We start from the raw sequence: 23,736 nt of genomic DNA, 5'->3' as shown, positions 1-23,736 counted from the left end.
GAACTTTTCATATGACCACAACAGGAGCAAACAGGGATCAGTAGGTGGCTTAGCTATACTATTGGGCAAATAATACCTTTAGCATATGGTGGCCAACCCCTTTAAGAAGGCATACAACATACGATTTAAAGTATGATACCCTTATGTAGTTATACCAGGGGCCCTTCAGCGGCTCTTATGATATAACACATGACAGCTCCCCAGTAAGGCACTATGGAGTGAGTGAAATTACACTCGCTAATATCATTTTATTATATTATCACATGATTCTCTAATTTAAAGGGGTTATTCAGCACTATAAAAACATGGCCACTTTCTTCCAGAGACAGCCCCACTCTTGTCTCCAGTTCAGTTGTGGTTTGCCATTAAGCTTCATTCACGTCAATAGATCAGAGTTGCAAAACCGGAGACAAGGGAGGTGTTGTCTCTGCAAGAAAGTGGGCATGTTTTTGTAGCGTAGGATAACCCCTTTAACCTGTCCTGATCCCAAACCATTCGGCAGAAGTTCCAATTGTTACTGCGGCATCTATGTGGTTAGACAGATAAAGGGGACACTCTAAATTCATCATCAGGACCCCCCCCCCCCCCCCCCCCCCAAAAAAAAAAAAAAAAAAAAAATCAGGAGTCTACAGGGACTAACAAAAAATGTGATAAATAACTTGAAAAAAAAGCACCTCTCCCTTCCCCAGTTTGTCTGTCATTTTGCAGCACAGTTCCACTGAAGTGAATGAAGCTGAATTTTAATACCACACACGACCTGAGGACAGGGGTGGTGCTGTTTTTACAAGAAAGTAGCTGTGCTTTTTATAATCCTGATATCCCCCTTAAGTCACTGGGAAAAAATACCCTATTATTAATATTAGTATCATCCATAGGATATAATTCCATTTAACCCACTTCCCTACAAAAAAGAATAAAAAGTCATCAAAAAGTTAAAAAAAAAAAAAAGATTTAAAATGTGAAGCTGAAATTTTTTCTTACGCTTTTTGGTACTAAACTGGCCTCATCCTTAGGGTTAAATAAGTCTGTTACAGTTACAGGTTTTCTTTAAGGAGTCTCCTTTAATAGTGCCTGGGCAGAAGCTGCAAAGTGGACTGTAATAAAGTGTCAGCCAATATACACACAGACAGGTAGCAGCAGCAGGACAGAGGCAGACAATGGATGCAGCAGGCACAGCAGATGGGCACACTGACCTGTGCATGGCACTGATAGCAGCTGGATGGGAACCTCACAGATGGGCATGGAGTAACAGATTGGTACGGGGAGCAGCAGTGCACAGCAGGATTAACCACACATCATGCATGCAGGTAGCGGAGTTCACAGAATACAATTATAGGTGGAACGCAGAGCGGGTTTTATAAATGGTGCCTAATTCAGCCTGCAGTCAGAGGTACTTAAGGGATATACATATCTAAGTAGCCGAACACATGGTGCTGCGCAGCAGATGGGCAAAGCCACAGCACTGAGACAGCAAGTGACACAGCAGAATCCAGGGATTGGGTATTGTGGCACGGTGCATGTACCCAGGTCAGACAAATGCAGGATGCTGAAGCTAGATACACTACAGAGGCTGCACTACCAGAAACAGTGGTCACAGTAGTGGTAGAAGACCATGTGTACAGACCAACAGGAAAATGAGAGGGATATATCAAAGAGGAGCAAAATACAATAACAGGCAGCAATGTGTTAAAGGGGCTTTCCATCTCATAAAAAGATTGCATTAAACTAGAATATGGCATCACTTTATTATAAGCTGGGGTCAGATCTATGGGGCCCCCACCTATTCTGAGAATGTAGTGCTGTGCAACTTCACAGTGGCACTCGACTACCTGCTACGCAGGGGAACTGCAGCACAGCGCCATTCAAGTGAATGAGGCCAGCAACAGAATTAGTACTCACACAACCTCTATTTTCAGGGCAGGAGGGGGTCTCGGAGATCAGACCCTCATTGATCATAATCATGGCATATCCTTGTCATATCCTGTAAAGAATGATGCTAAGCAGCTCTCCGACACTCCCTTTTGGAGGTAGCTTTTTCTTCAAGTCAAAGTTTGACTCTTAAGAAGTCTCCAACGTTTTTAGTCACGTTTAAAGAGTCAAAGAGAAGGCTCCTCTAAGGGACATATTACACGAGACGATTATTGTGCGAAAAATCGTTATATTGTTTGAATTTAAACGATAATCGTTCTGTGTAATTGCAGGCAACGATTTAAAAATCGCTCGTAGATCTGCCAAAGATTCTAAGCCAAAGCCAGGAATGGATTTGAAAAGAGGAAAAATCTCAGGCTTTCCTTTATGACCTGATCTCTGTTTATAGTCTGTTTCTGGCTTTGGTTTCAAATCTTTGGCAGATATTCTGTCAGATAATCTTTCTGTGTAAATGGACCCTTAGGGTGGTATCACACACGGGCCGATAGGGGCCTGATAACAACTGTAAACAAGCACTGATCTGCTAGATCGGCGCTCGTTTCCTGGGCCTATTACACAGCCCAATAATCGTTTAACAAGGGCTGCAAGGACATTGTTACCGAGGTCCTTGCAGCCCTTGCTTAAACTATATACATTACCTATCCAGGCTCCAGGGCTGCTCCTGTGGTCCGCTTCTCTGAATGGGGGGCAGGACTTGATTTAAGACCGGCGTACCTGTACATTAACAAATGTGCCCCATTATGTTCCCCTCCAACTATCGTGGAACTACAAATCCCAACAACAGCTCAAAAGCCGCCAACTGCGGATCACAGATGTAACAGCCGCATATAGCAGCAAAAAGGGAGCACCACTATAAAGGGAGCATGTTTCATTGTTGGCATTGCTGTAAGCTAGGTGCTCATCCTATTGTTCCTCTGCTGTTTTCACATCAGCGGCGGTACAAGTGTACCACCTACATATTAAGTCTTTCGCCTTGACCTGTGCCGAACCCCATTATCATCAGCCATATTAACAAGAAAGCAGAAAAACAGATTAGACTGAAAGTACTATAAATGTACTCAGGCAGAACCCATGAAATGTGAATGCAGCCTATTCCAGGTGTCAGGGTTATCCAATATTATTTTACCCCTTGATAGTGACAATGTGGCTGAACTATCCTTAGGGTAGCTTCACACGTACCAGATCCGCAGCGGAATTCACGCTGCGAGTTTGCAACGAAATCTGTTGCGAATCCTGGTAGTGTTAAGTGAATGGGTCACATACCCGCAGCAGAATTTTTATTCCACTGCCAGTATGTGACTCGGCCCCTTTAACCCCCCCGCAGCACTGATTGGCTGATGGGGAGTTGGGAGCCTCACACACAGCTGCGGTGCTGAGCAGGTAATGTATGCTTCATGCAGGGGTCTGCAGGGTGTTAAAGAAGCCGGCTCACATATCCGCAGTGGAATGAAAAATCTGCTGCGGATATGTTAATCCATAGACCTTCACACTACCAGGATCCGCAGCAGATTTAGCTGCAAACGTGCAGCGTGAAATCCGCTGCGGATCCGGTACGTGTGAAGACACCCTTAAAGTGATATTGTCACCCCCCCTCCCTTACTCTACGTGCGGTTCTCCACACCATCCACAAGCTTAGATGCTGCACATTTGATATATATACCTGTATAATACTATAAGTCTGTGTCTTCCTTTTGCTCTAAAATCGTTTCTTTTCACCAGTGGAAAGTGTCACCTGGGCGGGGCTTCATGACAACTGGGCACTCTCCCCAGCCAGGAAATGTAGCCCAACTGCTGTGAGACCACGCCTAGGTGACACTTTCCACTGATGAAATGATGGGAGTGTAAGAGGGGTGACAGTATCACTTTAAACCATTTACTATATGATGGGCAGTACTTATACCCATAAACTATTTTCTACATGATGGACAGAACACACACACATATTTTTATATATATATATATATATATATATATATATATATATATATATATATACATATACATATATATACACACACACATATACATACACACACACAAAAGTCAAAGTCACCCGTCGATCCTGTACAGGTCTATGACAAGTACTGAACATATCACTCACATTCTTGCTTGAAGGTGAAATACTCTGTCAAGTGCCGGCACTCGTGGTTCCCTCGCAACAAGAACAGGGTTTTGGGGTGGATAATTTTCAAGCTCCAGAGGTAGAGGACACACTAGAGGAGACACAAAGGAGTAGGTTACAATTGCAATGTGTATGGTAAAAAGTAATGCAAGATCAGTTGCAGGTGCGTTAGATCGTAAGCTCTATGGTACAGATCCTCTTTCCTCAGGCTTCATCACTTTGCAGTCATAATCTGTATGTAATTCCTGTCTCCTGACTGTACTGCTCCACAGAACATGTGGGTGATTCATGAATAACTGGCAGGATTAACCTCAATGTGCAAGTGTGTCAGATTTTCCTGCATCTCCATACTATTCTGATGGATGATCCGAGTGAAGTATTTACTAAAACACATGAAGGGGGCTGGCAGATCCCAGGAAAAATAATAGCATAATCTAACAGGAAGCTGCTAAAGGAATTATCTGGGATATGCTATCATTTTATTTTATGATTTCTGACCTCTAGGACCCTGACAATGAAGGCTGTACAGATGTACAGATGGCTGCAGTTGTGCATTAAGGGCTGCATGGACATCATTAGCGATGTCCATGCAGCCCTTGCCCAAACACCTGATACCTGTCAGCTGACAGACCGCTCAGCCAATCACAGACAAGTGTTTGGGGGAAGAGCTGCATGGACATCACTAACGATGTCTACGCAGCCCTTCCTGCCCGATTCGGGCAGTCTAATAGGTCCAGTAAATGCACGACGATCTAGCAGATCAGCGCTCGTTTACTTAAATGACCGGGCCTTAGGTATCAGGGGTTTGGGCAATCGTTAGCAGTCGGCTGCCCATCGCTAAGTGGTCGGTCCCGGACGATTTTAGGTCCAAACCTAAACCAATAATCAGCTGATGATAATTTCATCGGCTGATCGTTGTTTCTATTGCACAGAGCGATAATCGGCCAATATTGCTCCATGTAATAGGGCCCTAAAACTTGGCTCCTATAATTTCAGGATCAGTGGGGTCCCAGAGCAATATGACTTTAGGCTTCTGTAGTTGGTGGCCTATATCCTGCTCACAGCAATTGGTTGGAATATGGAATGTTGCAATATATAAAGTATATTAGTCTTTTATTCTATGCACCATCAGTGATGTATTCAGTATTGATATGGAGACCGCCAGCAGCACCATCGGCACTGTGCAGGGACTAGCAGACCAGATGTGATCCTGTAGTGACTGTACAGTGACTGGTGGAAGCGTTATATATCTCATACAGCAATTAAAAACACTGAAGCAGCAGGAGCCGCAAATAAGCAGATGATGTTATGCAGCCTGAAAGTAAACAGGAAAAGCGGTATCATTGTGAATGCATCATTGGATGTGACAAGGGAAGAAAACATTATGTAACTCCTGCTCAGTACAAGTACGTGAGGCTATGTATTTACAGCAGAGAACCGTGTGGAGACTTAAAGTGCGGCGGCCTTGAGCTGTGCCGATTCAAACAAAGGCGTCTATAGGATGTGTATAAGGACCCACTGGTCAGACCTGTCAGTGAGCGGCTCTACTAACAATAACGGCTCTAATAGCACAAAGAAGTCTATAGAGAGAACTATAGCTACATCATCATCATCATCCGCATGTACCGGGTGGGTACAACTGACTTGGTAACAACGAGAGATATCTTGAGATCCCAGCCTGTTGCTGTCATTTTTCCCTCTTCACAGTCTGTAGTGACTGCAGTGAAGCTTCATGGTATTACCTGTCTTTTCCTATCATCTTTCCCCCTGTACAGTCTTATATGACACGGGGGAGGTTCAACAATGTCCTGGGTGCCTACCTTTAGATTTACCTTTACTTTTTCTTCTATAATTCAATATTTATTTGTAGTTGTCAAGTGTGATAACTGTCCCGGCAACAAAAGGGTTGAAAATGTAGGTAAAACTGCTGCCATATAACCCACTCAACTACCCCTTTAAATGTCTCAAAGGGCATCCCCTGTAGTCATTCAGTGCAGCCACATGCCAGTATCCCACACCCCTACTTGGCCTATTTTAAATCAGTAGTCATGTGCAGTACCATTCAGTGATGGGAGCCATGATGCCAGTAGTACGGCACTTCTGATTGGCTGCAGTGGTCACATGTTGGCTCCTAGTAAACAAAGTCTCAGCTTCTGCACGGGATTGTAAAGTTATAATGTAGGTTTATGACATTTAAGCCTCTTATTAAACATATTTTAAAGGGTGGATAGCCCCTTTAAGGCTGCAAATGTCTAGGTATACATAGGCCAGTATAAGCCTGGGCTCACACATAATATTTTGGACCCATGAGTGGGTTCACAACCAACAGAAAGTTTTTGTCTGAACCCAAAATATTACCTGTAAACCACGCTTATCAGTAGGCTTTCCTGACATGTCTGTATAAGGGTCAGTTCACACTTGGGATTTATGCAGAATTTCATGCGGAGTCTGCAATGCAGACCCCCCTTGAAATTCTGTGCAAATTAAGTTACTCCTCCTGAGAATATATGAATAAATTGACAACTGGGTGTCACCAGTTAGGGGGGTGTCCGTCCCTACACAAATAAAGAATTATTATTATTATTTATATTATTATTTATATTATTGTTGCTCCTCTCACTGCTGGGACCAAATTGACAATTTATGTGAAATGCTGCAGGATCAGTTGAGGCTATATAAATTAAGAAATATTATTATCCTTACAGTGCAGGGATGCCCCCTTCCACAAAGGTGACAGTCGGCTGTTAAAGGGGATATCTGAGGGGAAGCAAGGTCCTGCCTGTTCTGCTCTCTGTTGCTCCACTTCCTTCATCTGGTGGTGTGTATACCTTCTAAGACGAGAGGGGTAGTGGCTGTCGTAATGCACACAACGTCCAACAGCTGCCCAATGTTGCTGCATCAGACAGCTACTGAACATTGCCAGCATTCGATGCTTAGGACATACAACACCCCCCCCCCCCCCCCAGTCTTGTAAGGCATAATTCTGAGGCGTCTAGAAGGACAATAGGTAGGACCTTCTCTGCTCCCTGGATAACCCCTTTAATTCATTTATATTTTTAAGGGGTATTCCACCCATGGCATTTGAAAAAAAAAATATATATATCCTAAAGCCCCCTGGTTTTATTCCCATAATATTCATAGCTCTACCATGCTCCTCTGTGACTTTGTTCATCCATTTAAAGTTTTCGTCTTGCCATGACTATACTGAAGACATCTCCTGGCATGCTGGAGAGGTCAGGCAGGGGAGGATGTACATGGGTCTTGTGCGGGCTTCTGGGGTACAACTCGTAACCTGCACTGGGACTACAACCCTGGGATCAGGGAAAGGCACTCCTTCCTCTGTCCCCCTCCCATTAGAGACATGAAACAGCTGTCCTCTGTCTCTGCAGTGTGTCGGCATTAGTGGTGGTAACCTGGCCACCACTGACATCAGGGCTCTGGATTGGTCCATGGGCCTGGTAAGTGCTTACGACCCAACCCAATGCTGAGACGGAGGACACGTGATCCACGTCTTAGATGGGGGGGGCGACAAACAAGGAGCGAGAAGGCAGGATGACGATTTTCAGGGCTAGATGAGGTGAGTGAGCTTCTAAAGTGCCGGAGCCCACAGAACACTATTATAACCAATTGCAAGTTTTTACAGCTTGGTGAATACTGTTTAATAACGCAATAATGTTTTTGGGAGGAATATTAGAGCAAAGCCGAATGCTAAGATCAGGTCAGGAGTATTGACAGGTAATACAACAGTTCACGTTCCTGTATGAATGCCTTGCTGTGTGTGTCACATATATGCCCTCTATGTTCTTCTCACTAAGCAAATAAGCATTCAAATATCTATTTGCATTGATGTATGAAGCCCCAAATCCAGATAATAACCAACTACTGATCTTCTGTTCTAATAACCTAGCGAACCAACCTCTATACTGAAGTATCCCCGATCTACGTAGTCCCCTAAGAAGAGGTAGCGTGTAGTATGAGGGGAACCTCCAACCTCAAACAGCTTCATGAGGTCAAAGAACTGTCCGTGAATATCTCCACACACTGCAATACAAGAAGAGAGAGAAAGCGTCAGAGCAATGAGACGTACCAGAAATCATCAGGAGGAAGAAAAAAAAAAAAAAAAACCACGTTCTGAGGAAAACGGGTTGTGTTGCCCGTAGCAACTAGTAAGATCCTGGCATCCCTCCAGCATAGTTCTCCTTTTGATCAGCTCCTCTGTACGTCCCCACTGTGTTTTGCAATGCATATGAGCAGATTTCTGCACCGCGGCGACAGAGATTTGTGCTAACAATTGTGAGATTATTAACATAAAGGTTTATTAAGTCAAAGGAAAAAGAACAGATTTCACTGCTTATTGTAGGGGTCTTAGTATATAAATCATTCTTCGCCTATATCTGACCCCTAAATAGCATTGATCAGAAGGGGGGGGGGCCTTCTTGGCTGGAATAGGTGCCCACCTGTCCTGGTTTGGATGACCTATCAGGCGCTGGCATACTGAACCAGCTCTGGCACCTAGGGTAGCGAAGCTGGAGAAAGGGGGCGGTGATGCCTCCTCAATAGAATTTTTTGTTTCTTACATTTATTATATCACTAAGCAGCGAATGCTGAGAAAACCAGCAGCTGCTCCGGGGGGAGGGGAAGCGGCAGACAGGCATACGTCCCAATACTGAGATGTGAGGGAGAAAAGCGGTGTCGGAGCTGCAGCATGCAATAGATGACAGTCAATCTTCAGCAGCCGCAGCGGTGCTATAAAGAGGACTGACATCTGGCGCATGTAGGATATAGTAATGCCGTTGCATTCCCCACAATGGTTCGTTTTGCATAATAAATGGGGACATATGCTCGAGTGGCACCAGTCTTACTGCCTAAGGCAGAACAAACTGTAAGCAGATCCCGTGGGTCGTGACGCAAAGCATTATGGAGCTGGCAAACCTCATTCTATATATTCCTAATTCTATATCTGTACTCAGTTACTGGATAAGAGAATCTGATCTCTTGTCGCTTTATTTCCAGTTAAAGAACAATGGCTGACTTGCCCGTGATGGGAGCCTCCACCTCCAGCATTGTTTTTTCATGTCGTAGAATGGCAGCTCCTTCTCGGATGATACGTAGAGCCACTTCTTCCTCCAGTCTCCCCTCCTTGGCCAAGTGGTTCTTCAAAGTCTCCAGCTGAGGACGGCCCTCCACAAACACCTCATTCATAGCCAGCCGCCGGGTGGGAGGGAAAGGGACAGCTGCAAGACACAAAGTGCAACAGTGAAGACAGTACCTGCAAGACGTCACAGAGAGGGGGATTATGGGGGTTATGGATGGGTACCAACTGGTCGTAAAGTACAATATTCACTATGCTTTACCTGGATATAGATGTACAGTATGTATACACTCACTAGAGAACAGTACTGTTACATATAGAGATATATACATACACCATATATATACCAGAGACTGTGTCCTATATACGAAGATACAGAGGACAGAACAGTCCTATTATATAGATGATATATATATACCAGAGACTGTGTACTATATACTGAGATACAGGCTAGAGAACAGTCCTAATATATATAGTGTATGTATATATATATATATATATATATATATATATATATATATATATATCAGACCCTGGGTCCTATATACTGAGATACAGGCCAGGGAACAGTCCTATTGTATAGATCACTGTTTGTCACCCTGCAGTACACATACCACAGGGGGTACACAGCACAGGCTGAGGGGGTATGTGGCACTCATTTGAAAAAGATCTCATTTGCTTTTCGTGCAAGGACATGGCTGCATGCTAGTTTTGCCAGCATCTAACAACGTATCCTATCTGCCCAGTTGTAGGCTTATGTAGCCCAGGAGAGGCCATTGCTAGTGTGAGAATGCTAGAGTAGGGACCATGTCTCTGAGGACGCCTTAACGTGGTGACATGGTACATTCTGTTTGATCAAATAGTTTGCTAAGATCCCCATTTTTTTATATCTATATAGCAGGTGTTTATCGTGTGCACACTGGGGGGACTATGTAAGGTAAGCACTTGCATCTGTAGGTTGCTGTTGCACTTTCTGTTTTTTGTCTGTACTTAAGCCACATGCTGCGTGCCACCTACAGTGTAAACAGAGGCATAGAGGTGCTGCAAAATTTTCCCTTTTTTCTATATATATTATATAATATATATACATACATACATACACAACCAAGGGGCAAATCTGGCTATAGGGGGCATACCTGGATATAAGGGGGGATATCTGGTTGCAGAAAACATACCTGTTTGCAGGGGAAATACTTGACCACAGGGGCAAATCTGGCTACATGGGGGATATCTGGCTCCAGGGGGCAACAATATATTTTGCTACACGGAGCATACATGAACTGAGGGGAAATACCTGTCTGTAGGGGAGATTGTATCCGGCTGAGGGGGCATACCTGGATAAAAGGGAAAACTCTGGTTGCAGGAGGCATACCTAACTACAAGGAGCATACATGAATGCAGGGGGAATACCTGGATACAGGGAGTATACTTGGCTACAGTGGGCATCGTATGTGACTACAGGGGGTAAACTTGGCTACAGTGTGCATCGTATGGGGGTATACTTTGCTACAGGGGGCATTGTATGTGACTACAGGGGGTATACATTGCTACAGGGGGCATCGTATGTGACTACAGGGGGTATACTTTGCTACAGGGGGCATTGTATGTGACTACAGGGGGAATACTCAGCTACAGGGGGCATTGTATGTGACTTAAGGGGGTATACTTGGCTACAGGGGGCACTATAGCTGGATACAGGGGGAAATATTATTTGAAAGTACTTAAAGAGAACCTGTCACCCCCGGTGACGGGGTGACAGGCTCCCGACCCCCCGTTAGAGCACCCTATACTCACCTAATGCCGCCGGGTCCCGTTTCTGGAGATGGTTGGGTAACGGAGATATCGGCGCCCGGCGCGCGCTCCTCAGATGAGTCCAACACTCATAGAGAATGACAGAAGAGTCCAGCTCTCCGTCATTCTCTATGAGCGTTGGACTCATCTGAAGAGCGCGCGTGCCGGGCTTGGGGCGCCGATATCTCCGTGACCCGACCATCTCCAGAAGCGGGTCCCGGCGGGATTAGGTCAGTATAGGGGGCTCTAACGGGGGGGTCGGGAGCCTGTCATTCCGGCACGGTGGGGGTGACAGGTTCCCTTTAAGCATTATTACTGGCCTTTAATCATTGCTTATAACTGATTGCATCCTTGGGGGTACTCGGCGGGAACATCTCATCACATGAGGGTACCTGGCTTAAAAACAGTATACACACACACACACACACACACATATATACACACACACACACACACACACACACACACACACAGTGGTACCTTGGTTTAAGAGTAACTTTGTTTAAGAGCGTTTTGGTTTAAGAGCTCACAGTTTTTTAAAATTATGACTTGGTTTAAGAGCATTGCTTTGGTTTAAGAGCTCCCTGTACTGGGTGGGAGGTGGAGCAGGGGAGGGGCATGGTCTGCATAGCGGGGTCTACAGCCCTGTACTCTGACCCAGGGAGTCTCCCTCACCTTCCAAATCATAGCAGATACACATCAGGCTGGGGCTTACATCAGGGGACAGGACTGTGGGGGTAATCTCTCCATAGCTGTAACCCCTCTCTCCCCGGACAGAGAGCGCTGCATGTATGTGCCCACATCTGCCCTGCTCATTCCTTCATGCTCCCTGCAGTCTCTGTCAGTCCTTGTGTTTCCCATCCTCTCCATTACTGTACAGTAACTTATAATATCACATATTCTGCTGTTTTACATGTTATACAGAATAATAAATCATTATTTTGGGGGTGTGGAACCAATTGTCGGCATTTTTATGATTTCTTATGGGAAAATTTGCTTTGGTTTAAGAGTGGATTTGGATTACAAGCGCGGTCCCGGAACGAATTATGCTCCTAATCCAAGGCACCACTGTGTGTATATATACATACACACACACACATATACATATACATACACACACACACATACATACCGGAGACTGTGTCCTATACACTTAGATACAGACCTATGATACACACATACATATACATATACATACACACACACACACACACATACATACCGGAGACTGTGTCCTATACACTTAGATACAGACCTATGATACACACACACATATACATATACATACACACACACACATACATACCGGAGACTGTGTCCTATACACTTAGATACAGACCTATGATACACACACACATATACATATACATACACACACACACATACATACCGGAGACTGTGTCCTATACACTTAGATACAGACCTATGATATACGTAATATATATACACCAGAGGCGGTCATTGCCATCCTGATTCTTACTATATGAAACCTTTATAAGCGATGTATCCGTTTAGCATTGTCTTTGTGGAGAATAATCTCTGTAATGGAATAATGAAGGGAGATGCAGACACCAGAAGAATGGCTGTGATCTCCATAGAGTGCACACATAACTCACATACACACACGGTGCCTGCTGGTGCTGAGGAACACAGTATTCCCAAATATAGGGTCTGTCTGTGCAGTTTCTGTGGCAATGCCAAGGGGCTGTCAGTGTGTGAGGAGCAGAGTGCTAATTACATGGCAGGGAGAGAATCAGCCCCCACAAGACATGGCTGCCCGCACCGCCGCACACTCTATGTGTGTGGGATAGAGCTGTACATCCCAGATAAACACCAGAACACGCACTGTAACCCTTTCATCACCAAACCACTGCTGAGCCCGCCGCTAAGGACAGCCCCAGGCAATGCACCGGGGCAGAAGATACACAAGACTCTCCTGGTTGCCAATAGCAACCAATCACGGGGGAACTTTCATTTCTAGAGATCATGAAAAATGAAACGTGCAGTGATTGGTTGCTATGGGCAACACAGACGGTACAGACAGTGGTGGGGTCACTGTACTGATCCTGAGTTATATCCTGTATTATACCCCAGAGCTGCACTCACTATTCTGCTGGTGGGGTCACTGTGTACATACATTACATTACTGATCCTGAGTTATATCCTGTATTATACTCCAGAGCTGCACTCACTATTCTGCTGGTGGGGTCACTGTGTACATACATTACATTACTTATCCTGTACTGATCCTGAGTTACATCCTGTATTATACTCCAGAGCTGCACTCACTATTCTGCTGGTGGGGTCACTGTGTACATACATTACATTACTTATCCTGTACTGATCCTGAGTTACATCCTGTATTATACTCCAGAGCTGCACTTACTATTATACTGGTGGGGTCACTGTGTATATACTTTAAATTACTGATCCTGAGTTACATCCTGTATTATACTCCAGAGCTGCACTCAAATTTCCGCTGGTGGGATTACTGTGTATATAAATTACCTATCTTGTATTATACTCCAGAGCTGCATTCACTATTCTGCTGGCACAGTCACTTTGTACATGCATTACTTATCCTGTACTGATCCTGAGTTACATCCTGTGCTACAGCTATATTCATAATTCTGCTAGTTGGCACTGGAAACCACAATATATCACAATGTAATGTTGGAGACCCCCATCGATCAATCACTAGAAAGAGCAAGGAAAAGCTCCTCCTCCAGAGCATACTTACTGCCCCTGAAAGGTAAATCCAGGCTTCCCTCTCATGTAGGCAGCAGTTCAGTGTAACCCCTTCCTTGTAGTGCTGCTGTTTCTTTAATTTCTGCTCACACAGCAACTTGCAAACCCAATGCATCAGTAACCCCTTCTTCCCATGCATGCCCTCTACAAAAATGTACTATAAACCATTCCCGAGCATAGTTCCTCTTTTTCAATCCAGTGCACTTATACCTATGTTCTGACATGGCAGTAAGTGGATGGTGTGATGTGGTTTGGCCAGACAACTAAGGAAAAGAAAGTCCCTGTGTGTGTACTGCTGGCAAGTTCAGAGAGAATGAGAAATAGCAGTGCACAATGGAGGGGACTCTCCATAACAGCAGAGGAGGCGCTAAAATCACCACTATGAAGGGTTAAAGGGGCACTCTGGGCTGGGGTCCTTTTTATTGTACGGCCGGGGAGGGGGTAGATTTAGAGGCCTCCCCGGCCATACACTAGAAATGATCCCAGCCCGGAGTACCCCTTTAACTCTATCTATATAACAGGTACACTTTAAAGTGTTCTTTTAAAGGTTCCCCTATGATGTAATTTCACCAGGCTGAGAAACCCTTACCCTAAATTTACGTCACGCATATAGGCAAGTAAAATATTCCTCAGCAAAGTCTGACGGTATATAGAGGCAAAACATAAGTGGCACAGTGTAAAGATCTGCTGCTCTGAGGTCAGTGAACGCTGCACCTGTTCCTCAAGGTTATAGGCTGGTGGCAAGTGTGGACAGATGTTGATAAATATACACACAGATATAGTGTCCATAGTTGAGATGTCCAGTGATACGATACAGTGCCCCCCCCCCCCCCTCGCTGCACCCAAGTGATCCAGATAACTAGGACACGTCTCTCCTGAGCAGTCAGAAGATTGCAGGCCCAGCAGCTAAAGGTGCTATAATCTTACCAATGCCAGCTACAGATCCTCCAAGTCTCTGCCAGGGAAGTGTTAGACGCTTGCAGCACATCCAATGTAGACCTGGACCAGGTAAAGTAGATCCCCCGCCAGGTCTGGCTACAGTGCCGAGTACACTGCCAGCAATGCATCCAGCGTGCAATGTCATACGTTCAGTAACATCTACAACTCCACAGCCCCTCTATAGAGACCCTTTGACAGAGGTTTTTTTTCTAGGTTAGCGGCACAGCTCCTAATTGCACCTCTCCATTGCATACATTAGAAATATTATGATGGAAAGGTAAGACTGGGCTATTTTTTCCCCTCATATCGTTGGTGGTCAATAACTGGTCAACCAATGCTGTAATGATACAGGTCTGTAGAAACAGATAGAAAGTAGAACCAACGGATAGCTTTAAGATGGCCTTAGATTTTTTTTTTTCTGGATCTTTCAACAGTTTAGCATCTGTCCAACTGTTTTATCTAGAGATAAGTGACAGTGGGACACTACTTACTCCCCCTCCGACTCAAGTACTTTCTCTCTCCTGCATTTTTCAAAACCATATTTTCTAATGGATTGTACGCTCTTGAAAGCCAGCCTCTCCTGTCCTGTATGTGTGCCAGAAATTTATGGGGTCAACACTAGGTGGGCTAGTCTTTCCACAACATACATCAATAGGCCTTGGGCGCCTATAACCCCGTACCTGGTTCCTCGTTGTCCTTCCTTTCACCTCTTCTGGTTGGTGCTAACCACTGGATACTAGGGACACCCCCCTACTGTTTAGAGATGTTTTGACCCAATAGTCTGCCCATCACAACATCCTTACTCTTCCCCATTTTTCCTGCTTCCAAAACATCAACTTCAGTATCTCACCCCTTAACAGGCGCCACTGTCATCAATGTTATTCACTTCTTTTTGTTATGGTTGATCTGAATACAGTATAAGGGAGTTGGTTAGAGTACAGGATGTATGTGATACATGATATATAGTGTATACAGCAACAGATCTGGTGACCAGCAGTCGTATGGATATAAAATAGTTCTGGCCACTTACTCATATGGCGCGACTCGGTGTGGACCTTCACAGGCAGTGCAGTGACAGAGCAGAATGTACTTGCTAGATGGGAAGGGGTTAATCCCTGCCTTCCCTCAGTATTATGTATTTGCCTCCTTCATGCTGAACTGTATGTTCCATTTTTGTGGGAAGAACACAGACATGTGCTCACCGTGATCATGGATCGTGCACAGTGAAGTTTCCATGATAATGCATGGACCATGGCATCCACAGGCCCATAGACTATACCAGGACCTATATACAGATCCACCATTACTGACTGCAAAATATAGTTGTGTACAGGAAGCCTTAATATAGGATATCAATATCCTTCTGACCGTAGGCTCTATTCACTTCAATGATGGCTGGTGCAAGCACCACCCAGGTAATGGAGCAGGGCCTAATAGGAAAAAAAAATAAAAAAAGAGGGTAGCACTCACATAAGAGTTGCGACCCCTTAAATCAGCTGATCGGCAGGGAGTCAGACCCCCAACAACTGCATACTGATGGCCTATCCTAAGGAGAAAAAAATCCTGGATGACCCCTTTAAATAAAAAAAGGAATCCAATACATAGACCGGAAAATGGACATGTGCCCCCATGTATCAACAGGATAAAGGGAAAACTGGACAATCAGTGTAGATCCCAGCAATAATGAGAATGAAGGGTAACTGACCCCCAAATAAGTGGATCACCAACGTGCACCCATCTGTGGTGTATAGGACATTGCCTGGCACTAAACTCTGCATCTCCTACAGAGAAGCAATGGCCGAGCATGCCCACTGCAGCCACATTCACTCGGGTGGGGCCACTTTTCTTATGGTCAGGGGGGATCCCAGCAGTCAGACCCCACCCAGCAGCTACTGAGGATAGAGAATAACTTTTCATCTTTGGATATTAACCCTTTTTATACTAACATTACATACAAAGACGTTCCTCATCCACATGGCACCGTACTCTCCCCCCCCCCTAACGCTGACCTTACACGAGATAGTAACAATGTCTGACGGACCGTATGGGCCAAATCAGCATATATAGACACAGACCATATATTTATAACAATAAATTCAGACTATAGCCATATCAGACATGGTGGACCATCAGACTTCGCTGACAGTGATGTTCCCGTGACAATCGTCTCATGAAAAGGAACAGGAATGACACATTGCTGTGGCCGATAAGAGTGGTTTTATGGCTCTGTGACGGCCATAAAGAAGATATAATGTCAGAAGATCAATAAACTGGTTGACACTGGCCGTGCCCATGCCACAAACAGGGAACGTGTCAGGCTTCCCATACCTGCTCATCATGGTCTCATGCCCCCCTAATACACAGCGCTATAGCTAATAGAAGTGCATGGGAGAAGCATTACGTCTTAGGCACTGCAGTCTACACCAATGATGGGTGCAGTATCCTACCGCCATCTACTAGGAAAGCAATAGGGAGATGAGGGCGCAGGCTGCCCCCACTACTTCACCCCAAATTTACCCCATACCGGATGCTCCCCTTGCAGCTTCTGGGGCCACGGGAGGCGGAGTGACGAGGATCCTTTCCTCCTCCTCAGCCTGTACCTCCGTGGTGCCCCCGTCACGGGTTGGCTGGCTTTTACCTGTCCCCATGCTGCATCTGTCCCACCAGGTGGAGGATTAGGTAGGGACAGAGACACTTTAAAGCCGCGCCACACACACACACCTCAGAGCAAAGCCGCTGCGTGTGGGGGAGGAGGGCAGGAAATCCTATTAGTGAGTCAGGAGGGGGAGGGAGATCCCTGATCAGGGACAGAGAGCTGCTAGATTACCCTGCTGAGAAGCGTCTTTGGGATAGTCATCTTATACAGTATGTGGCCTACCTGCGCCTCAGCGTATAGGAAACACAGGCAATTTAGAGGAAAACTAGGTCAGATCTGACAAGGCGTGCACAGACTTTCATCCGAAAGAAAATTCTAATGTGATAGGAACTCGCGGGTTCCTGTCTGGCTGGATGGCTTCCAGGGAAAATGAACTCAGATGTGATGATATCTCTGCCTGTAATGAGACGGACCTGTCAGGAACCTGCACGCACCAGCAGATCCCGTCCTGATGCAAAGCAGAGGTGATGGCCGGCTGATGTAACAGGACCGGGCCCGGAACGCATACAATTTATAAGATTAGATGATGCTACTGAACGTCACAGTCCTTGGCTGACCCCAGGGAACGCAGCAGATGGGCTATAATAAAAATAACCTGTGAAAGTCTAATGTCCTCATTTATCAGACTCTGTTCACATCTAGTCCCTCAGATAATTGTCAGCCGACTCGTACATACATTCTGCGAGCCTTGTGATCACTGGGATCACTGCTCATTTACAGGCGGCTGAAAGCCAATATGCCCGATCTATGAGGAGGCTCTCATACTCATTCGATGGTTGGCCAGATCCTCCAACATCATCAGGTTAAGCCAAAATGTATCCCTCGTGTGGCCAGACTATTAGTTTTCCATTAGTAAGCCTTTTACATGGCTCCATGATGGAAAATAATTGCTGGATTCCACTTGTGCAGCCCTACATAGTGGTGTCACACATACCGCCCTCCTGCTGTTGCAAAACTACAATTCCCATTATTCCTGGACAGTCATGATGGGAATTGTAGTTTGGCAACAGCTGGAGAGCGGTATGTTTGTCACCTGTGCCTCACATCACTGTCAGCCACACATCCTATTTACAACGATGATCTATAGGAACGCAGCATCCCGGCAGTCACTCAGCTGATCGCTGGGTATATTACACTGGGTAACAACTAGCCGGTATAGCCAATAATCACCGCATGCATCACCAATGTCACTGCAGATAGGAATAACCAAGAACCTGAAAGGTAAAATCCTGCAGAGGAAACTGAGCAGGTTTTATAGTGTCTGTGTGGCGCATGGCCATAGTGTATGTGTGGCGCATGGCCATAGTGTATGTGTGGCGCATGGCCATAGTGTATGTGTGGCGCATGGCCATAGTGTATGTGTGGCGCATGGCCATAGTGTATGTGTGGCGCATGGCCATAGTGTATGTGTGGCGCATGGCCATAGTGTATATGTAGCATATCATTCATTGTGCTCATAATTCACAGATGTCCCCACATAGTGGAGGTCTCCATATGGAATATACAGCTCACCTGACCTTTATCCATTATTTACTCACACACATGACTATATTATGATGCCAGTAGTCAGATCAGGCTGTAGTCAGTGCAATAATGCTCCATTGGTTATCCAGAAGCCTGTCCGAGCACACAGGTTATACCACATCTGCCGCTCTTCTGAGAACGCCCTCACCCATTCAGCATAGCTTAAAGGGATTGTACGGCTGACTTTATTGTAGTCCTAGCTTCTGAAGTCAGCAAGTGGCAGGGGGAGCCCCCTACACTTATTATAGGGTTCCCCTCTGATAATGTTATGGCCCAGGGTCCTAGTGTTCCCTATGTGCATGGGCTGAGTGAGTGAGTGGCATTGCCCAGATAGGAGCTGACAATGTCATATCCACAGTGGCAGAACAAACCAGTGTCCGTGTGCGCCCATGCATTACCAGAGACGTTAGGAAGGATCCAGCTGACATTACACGACGTCCCATAAGTCTTCACTATACAATCACTACTTTGCCTTGCAAATCTGTGTGCAGTTATTCTATGCGGCATCCCCGGCCTGCAGATGTGAGCGCAGGTGTGAAGCCACGAAGAACAAGAGGCTTCAGTGTTCTGCTTACTGTAACCCATACCTCGAGGAAGGTTTATAGCGCCAACACCCAGATGGTGACTGTCCAAGTACAGGGAAAGGTGGCCAATGGAGTATATGGCTGTGTATTCCTTTACTGATCCAACTCCTGGCCTCCCCACTGATCCGCTTGTCATCCATACCTCCTTATACCTTACCAGGAACAGCTCCACACATTCAGCTGCAACTCTATCTAATATTGCAGTTCTTCCCATTTACTTCAATGGGCAATCGCAGGCACATTAGTGACATGGTGAATGTACCGCTACCGATCCTAGGGAAACAGCACCCCATCTGTGCACAGGTTGTGTCTGGTAATGCAGCTCTGTGCTACAGTTGCTTCTCTTTCTGATGCGGTCAGGGTCATTCACTTGAATTGGGGCCAGACTATGGGTGGCTGGTGTACCACTGTGCAAAGGGAAAAGCAACGCAGCCCCTTCATTCTAAGGATACAACCTCTTGGATCCTAACCGATCATACGATGGCTGCCTACCAGCTGCCCGAATGACCGTGTCATGAAATAATGGCAAGTGGTAATAAATAGAGATGAGAGAATCTTGAGCATGCTCAGCATTTGATTACCGGTGGCTGAAGAAGTTGGATGCAGCCCTAGGAAGTCCTGGAAAACATGGATACACACTGTGGCCTATGGGAGTATGCGTGTCTTCCCAGATTTCCTAGGGGTGCATCCAACTTCTTCAGCCACCGGTAATCAAATTTAAAGGATTGGACTAAAGCATGTTCAAGTTGTGGTCATCTCTAGTAATAAACTATTAGAAGTGGCCATGGGGGAGAAGGTATGTTCTAGGGGTAACAGAGAAGAATGGCTCTGGGACACGACCTAGATGGGAACAGGGAAGAACAGCCATGGGTCAGATGTTAGGTCCGGACATGTAAAATAATGCACTTGGGCAGGAGGAATCCTCTATCTGAGTATCATATAGGCAGTTCTGTGTTGGAAAAGACTTCAGAAGAGAAGGATTTAGGGACAGTGATTTCTGACACCCTTAAAATAAGTGACCAGTGCAACCAGGCGGTATATATAACAGTATGCTGGGCTGTATATATATAACAGTATGCTGGGCTGTAGAGCTAGAGGTATAACCAGCAGGAAGAGGGAGATTGTGATCCCGCTATATAGAGCTCTAGTGACATCACATCTGGAATACTGTGTCCAATTCTGGAGACCTCACATACAAAAAGGATATTGATCAAATAGAACGGATCCAAAGACGGGCTACAAAAATGGTGGAGGGTGTCAAGTCATAAAACATATCAGGAAAGACTTAAAGATTTGAATAAAGTATGTTATAGAACTAAATAAGGTTCCGGAGGGAAGTGTTTTTAGTAAAAAACTGAGCTCAAGAACAAGAAGAAACAGTGAGAAGTTATCTGGGGGAAAGATCAGAAGCAACATGAGAAAATATGACTTTACTGAAAGAGTAGTAAATACTTGGACCAAACCTCCAGCAGATGTGGTTGGTAAATCTATAGTAACAAAATGTAAACCTGCCTGGGATAAGCATACAAATACTAAAAAAGGGCAGACTAGATGGACCCAGTGGTCTTTTTCTGCCGACAATCTTCTATGTTTCTACATGAACTGAATTCAACCAATAGGTCAGTGACTCGGGCTTAGTTCACATCTGCTTAGTTTCCGTCCAAATAACTGGACAAACAAGTAGTAAGTGCCATTTCATGACGGAAACCCAACCGAACCTATTAAAGTCAATTATTTTTTTTCCCGTTCTTCTGGTCCCAGATGAACAGAGCCATAGCTCATGCCGTAAACTGCTAGGAACACCCATGGGTGACTAACTACAACTAACAGTGACATAACCTCATAAAAAGGGAACAGCATAAGACTGGATATGGGTAACTGGCAAAGGGAAAGGAATAAGGACTGATCAAGGTGTGTTTCCCAATCTGTGGCAAAACTACAACTCCCATCATGCCTGGACAGCCGAAGGGCACTGGTGTAAACTAACCACAAAGGAGGAGCTATTGGTTACTATCTAAGAAACAGCATGCTAGGAATGGCCAGGGGTGAACCTCTAGGATCAACCATGAGATACACTAGACAAATAGGAACTGCTATGGGTTAGGAACTAGGAAAGGTCATGATGTAAAGAGCTAGGAATAGCCATGTGAGAGCAGATACCACCAGCCAAGAGAACACAAAGAGATAGCTATAGTATATAGAGCAAAGGACATGAGTGACAACCTCTCACAGAATGGGTAAGGTAATAGTCCTGACCATGGGGGTCCACATGGGATACACACAACATAAGCCAACTACTATAGAGATAAAAGAAGGAGAAGGCCTCGGTATGACAACTATGGTGGTCACCAAAGGTCAAGGCATGGTAGACAGCCATGTGGGGGTCATCGGGGGTCAGCAAAAGTTTGTGAAGCATCTACAGTACTAGGGATAGTCAAGGGTCAGTGTCTGTAAGGGTCAAGTAGGGGTCAGGTCAGATGGACATTCCCATCATTTCCCAATACACGGACAGATTCATGAAGGACCTGCCCAAGGAAATGGTTCAGCTTGCTGCATACATTTATACTAATCGCTCTCAGCGTGGAGAAATCTTAGATGGTGGCTTACAATAGAATGGTCCGGTCATATGACGGACACTACTGACGGACCCCACTACTGTGCGATGGGGGGGGGGGGGAGCTGTTGAATATTCGTCATTTTGGACAGAGACTTAACCTGACCTCCAGTGATTAGTTAGGGAGGGGGTCAATCTCTCTGCTGCTCCCCCTATCAGGAGAAATGGGGCATTACACCATCATTCCAATCTAGTCCTTATAGACCAGGGGTGTCAAACTCATGGCTCGCCAGCTGGTGCCGAACTACAATTCCCACCCTGCCTGGTCAATCTCTCTGCTGCTCCCCCTATCAGGAGAAATGGGGCATTACACCATCATTCCAACCTAGTCCTTATGGACCAGGGGTGTCAAACTCATGGCTCGCCAGCTGGTGCCGAACTACAATTCCCACCCTGCCTGGACAGCCGAAGCTAAAGCTTCGGCTGTCCAGGCAGGATGGGAATTGTAGTTCTACAACAGCTGGAGGGCAACCGGTTTGACACCTGTGTTATAGCAGAACACTCTATTGGGATGGGCGTCAATGGACGGTCATGTTGGCCAATCATCGGTTTGTGTTCCCCAATCTTTGGCTCTCCGGCTGTCGTAAAACCACAACACCCAGCATGCGCTAATACACAAATGCACAGGTAGGGGGGGGTCACTGGAATACGGTCATAAGGTCAGCGATGGGGTGGCGCCATGGTGCGGTCAGTCAGGTGGCGGTACCTCGGACAGCACGCTCTGTGCTGGACAGCTTGTTGGGAGCCCGTGGTGCTGACATGGTGGGACGTCTCTGGTGGCGGCCGGTGTCACTCTTGGCGTCCGTCACTTGCTCGCCATGTGGGATGACGGTGAGGTATACGGCTGTGTACGCAGGCCCCGGTCACTGTCTCCAGCAGGCAGCCTCTCCTCACATTGCTGTCAGCCCAGGCCTGTCTCTTCTCAGCTGATAATCTCTCTCCTCTATGTCATCCTCCTCCCTGGTAATGCTCCGGCTAGTCCCTGGCAGCTACACCCAGCTATAAGATTCTATAGCACAGCGCTCTCTCCCTTGCTGTCTTTCCCCCGGGCTGTCTCTGCTTATGACAGTCTCTCTCTATCTCGGGCGCGTACCCCCGCCCACCTGCCGGCGTCGGGACCGCGCCCGCAGAACACACCCCCTTCTCCTACGTCACACGCTTCTAAACTACGTTTCCCAGAATGCACCTTTCTCAGGGGATTTAAAAAAAAAAAAAAAAGAATCCTAAGCTTGACGGGAAAGTCGCCGATTCCGGGTAAGGCTCGGTGTATTGTCTGTGAGAACAAATCAGATCGTTTCTTTTATCTGGTAAAACCTGTGCTGGGAAAATAGAAAACGGAATCTGATTGGCTGTCCGGGCCCTTTATGAACCAATCACTGTGTAGCTTTCATTTTGCATGTGAAAAATAAGAGCTGTGCTCTGATTGGTTGCTATGAGCAACAACAATTTCTGTTTCAGACCATGGAGGTCTCATAATAGGAATGCTCATTGTCTGTAGCAACCAATCACAGCTCAGCTTTTATTTTACTCATGAATATTTAAAGGCGGAGCTGTGATTGGTTGCTATGGGCAACAAAGGACACTCTTAGGGTCTATTTACACAGAAAGATTATCTGACAAAGATTTGAAGCCAAAGCCAGGAACAGACTATAAACAGAGAAAAGGTCATAAAAGAAAGCCTGAGATTTCTCCTCTTTTCAAATCCATTCCCGGCTTTGGCTTCAAAACTTTCAAATC

At 45.7% G+C, this 23,736-nt stretch overlaps 1 protein-coding gene across 1 annotated transcript in view; it reads right to left on the bottom strand.

Annotated features, from left to right (window-relative positions):
- PPP3CC (protein phosphatase 3 catalytic subunit gamma) overlaps positions 1-23,169 on the bottom strand; it is a 36,385-nt gene extending 13,216 nt beyond the window's left edge. The window contains exons 1-4 of the mRNA XM_069944621.1: positions 22,706-23,169; positions 9,088-9,285; positions 7,968-8,092; positions 4,031-4,142 (exon numbers count right to left, since the gene is read on the bottom strand). Of these exons, the coding sequence (XP_069800722.1) occupies positions 4,031-4,142; positions 7,968-8,092; positions 9,088-9,285; positions 22,706-22,760 (490 nt within the window). The 5' untranslated portion in view covers positions 22,761-23,169. The remainder of the gene's footprint in view (positions 1-4,030; positions 4,143-7,967; positions 8,093-9,087; positions 9,286-22,705) is intronic.
- Between the last annotated feature and the right edge of the window lie 567 nt (positions 23,170-23,736).

The sequence above is a fragment of the Dendropsophus ebraccatus genome, chromosome 1 (genome assembly GCF_027789765.1).
Source record: "Dendropsophus ebraccatus isolate aDenEbr1 chromosome 1, aDenEbr1.pat, whole genome shotgun sequence".
Classification (NCBI taxonomy): Eukaryota; Metazoa; Chordata; class Amphibia; order Anura; family Hylidae; genus Dendropsophus; species Dendropsophus ebraccatus.
The sequence above is the reverse complement of the archived record's forward strand: the minus strand, read 5'-3'. Positions and strand labels throughout refer to the sequence as shown.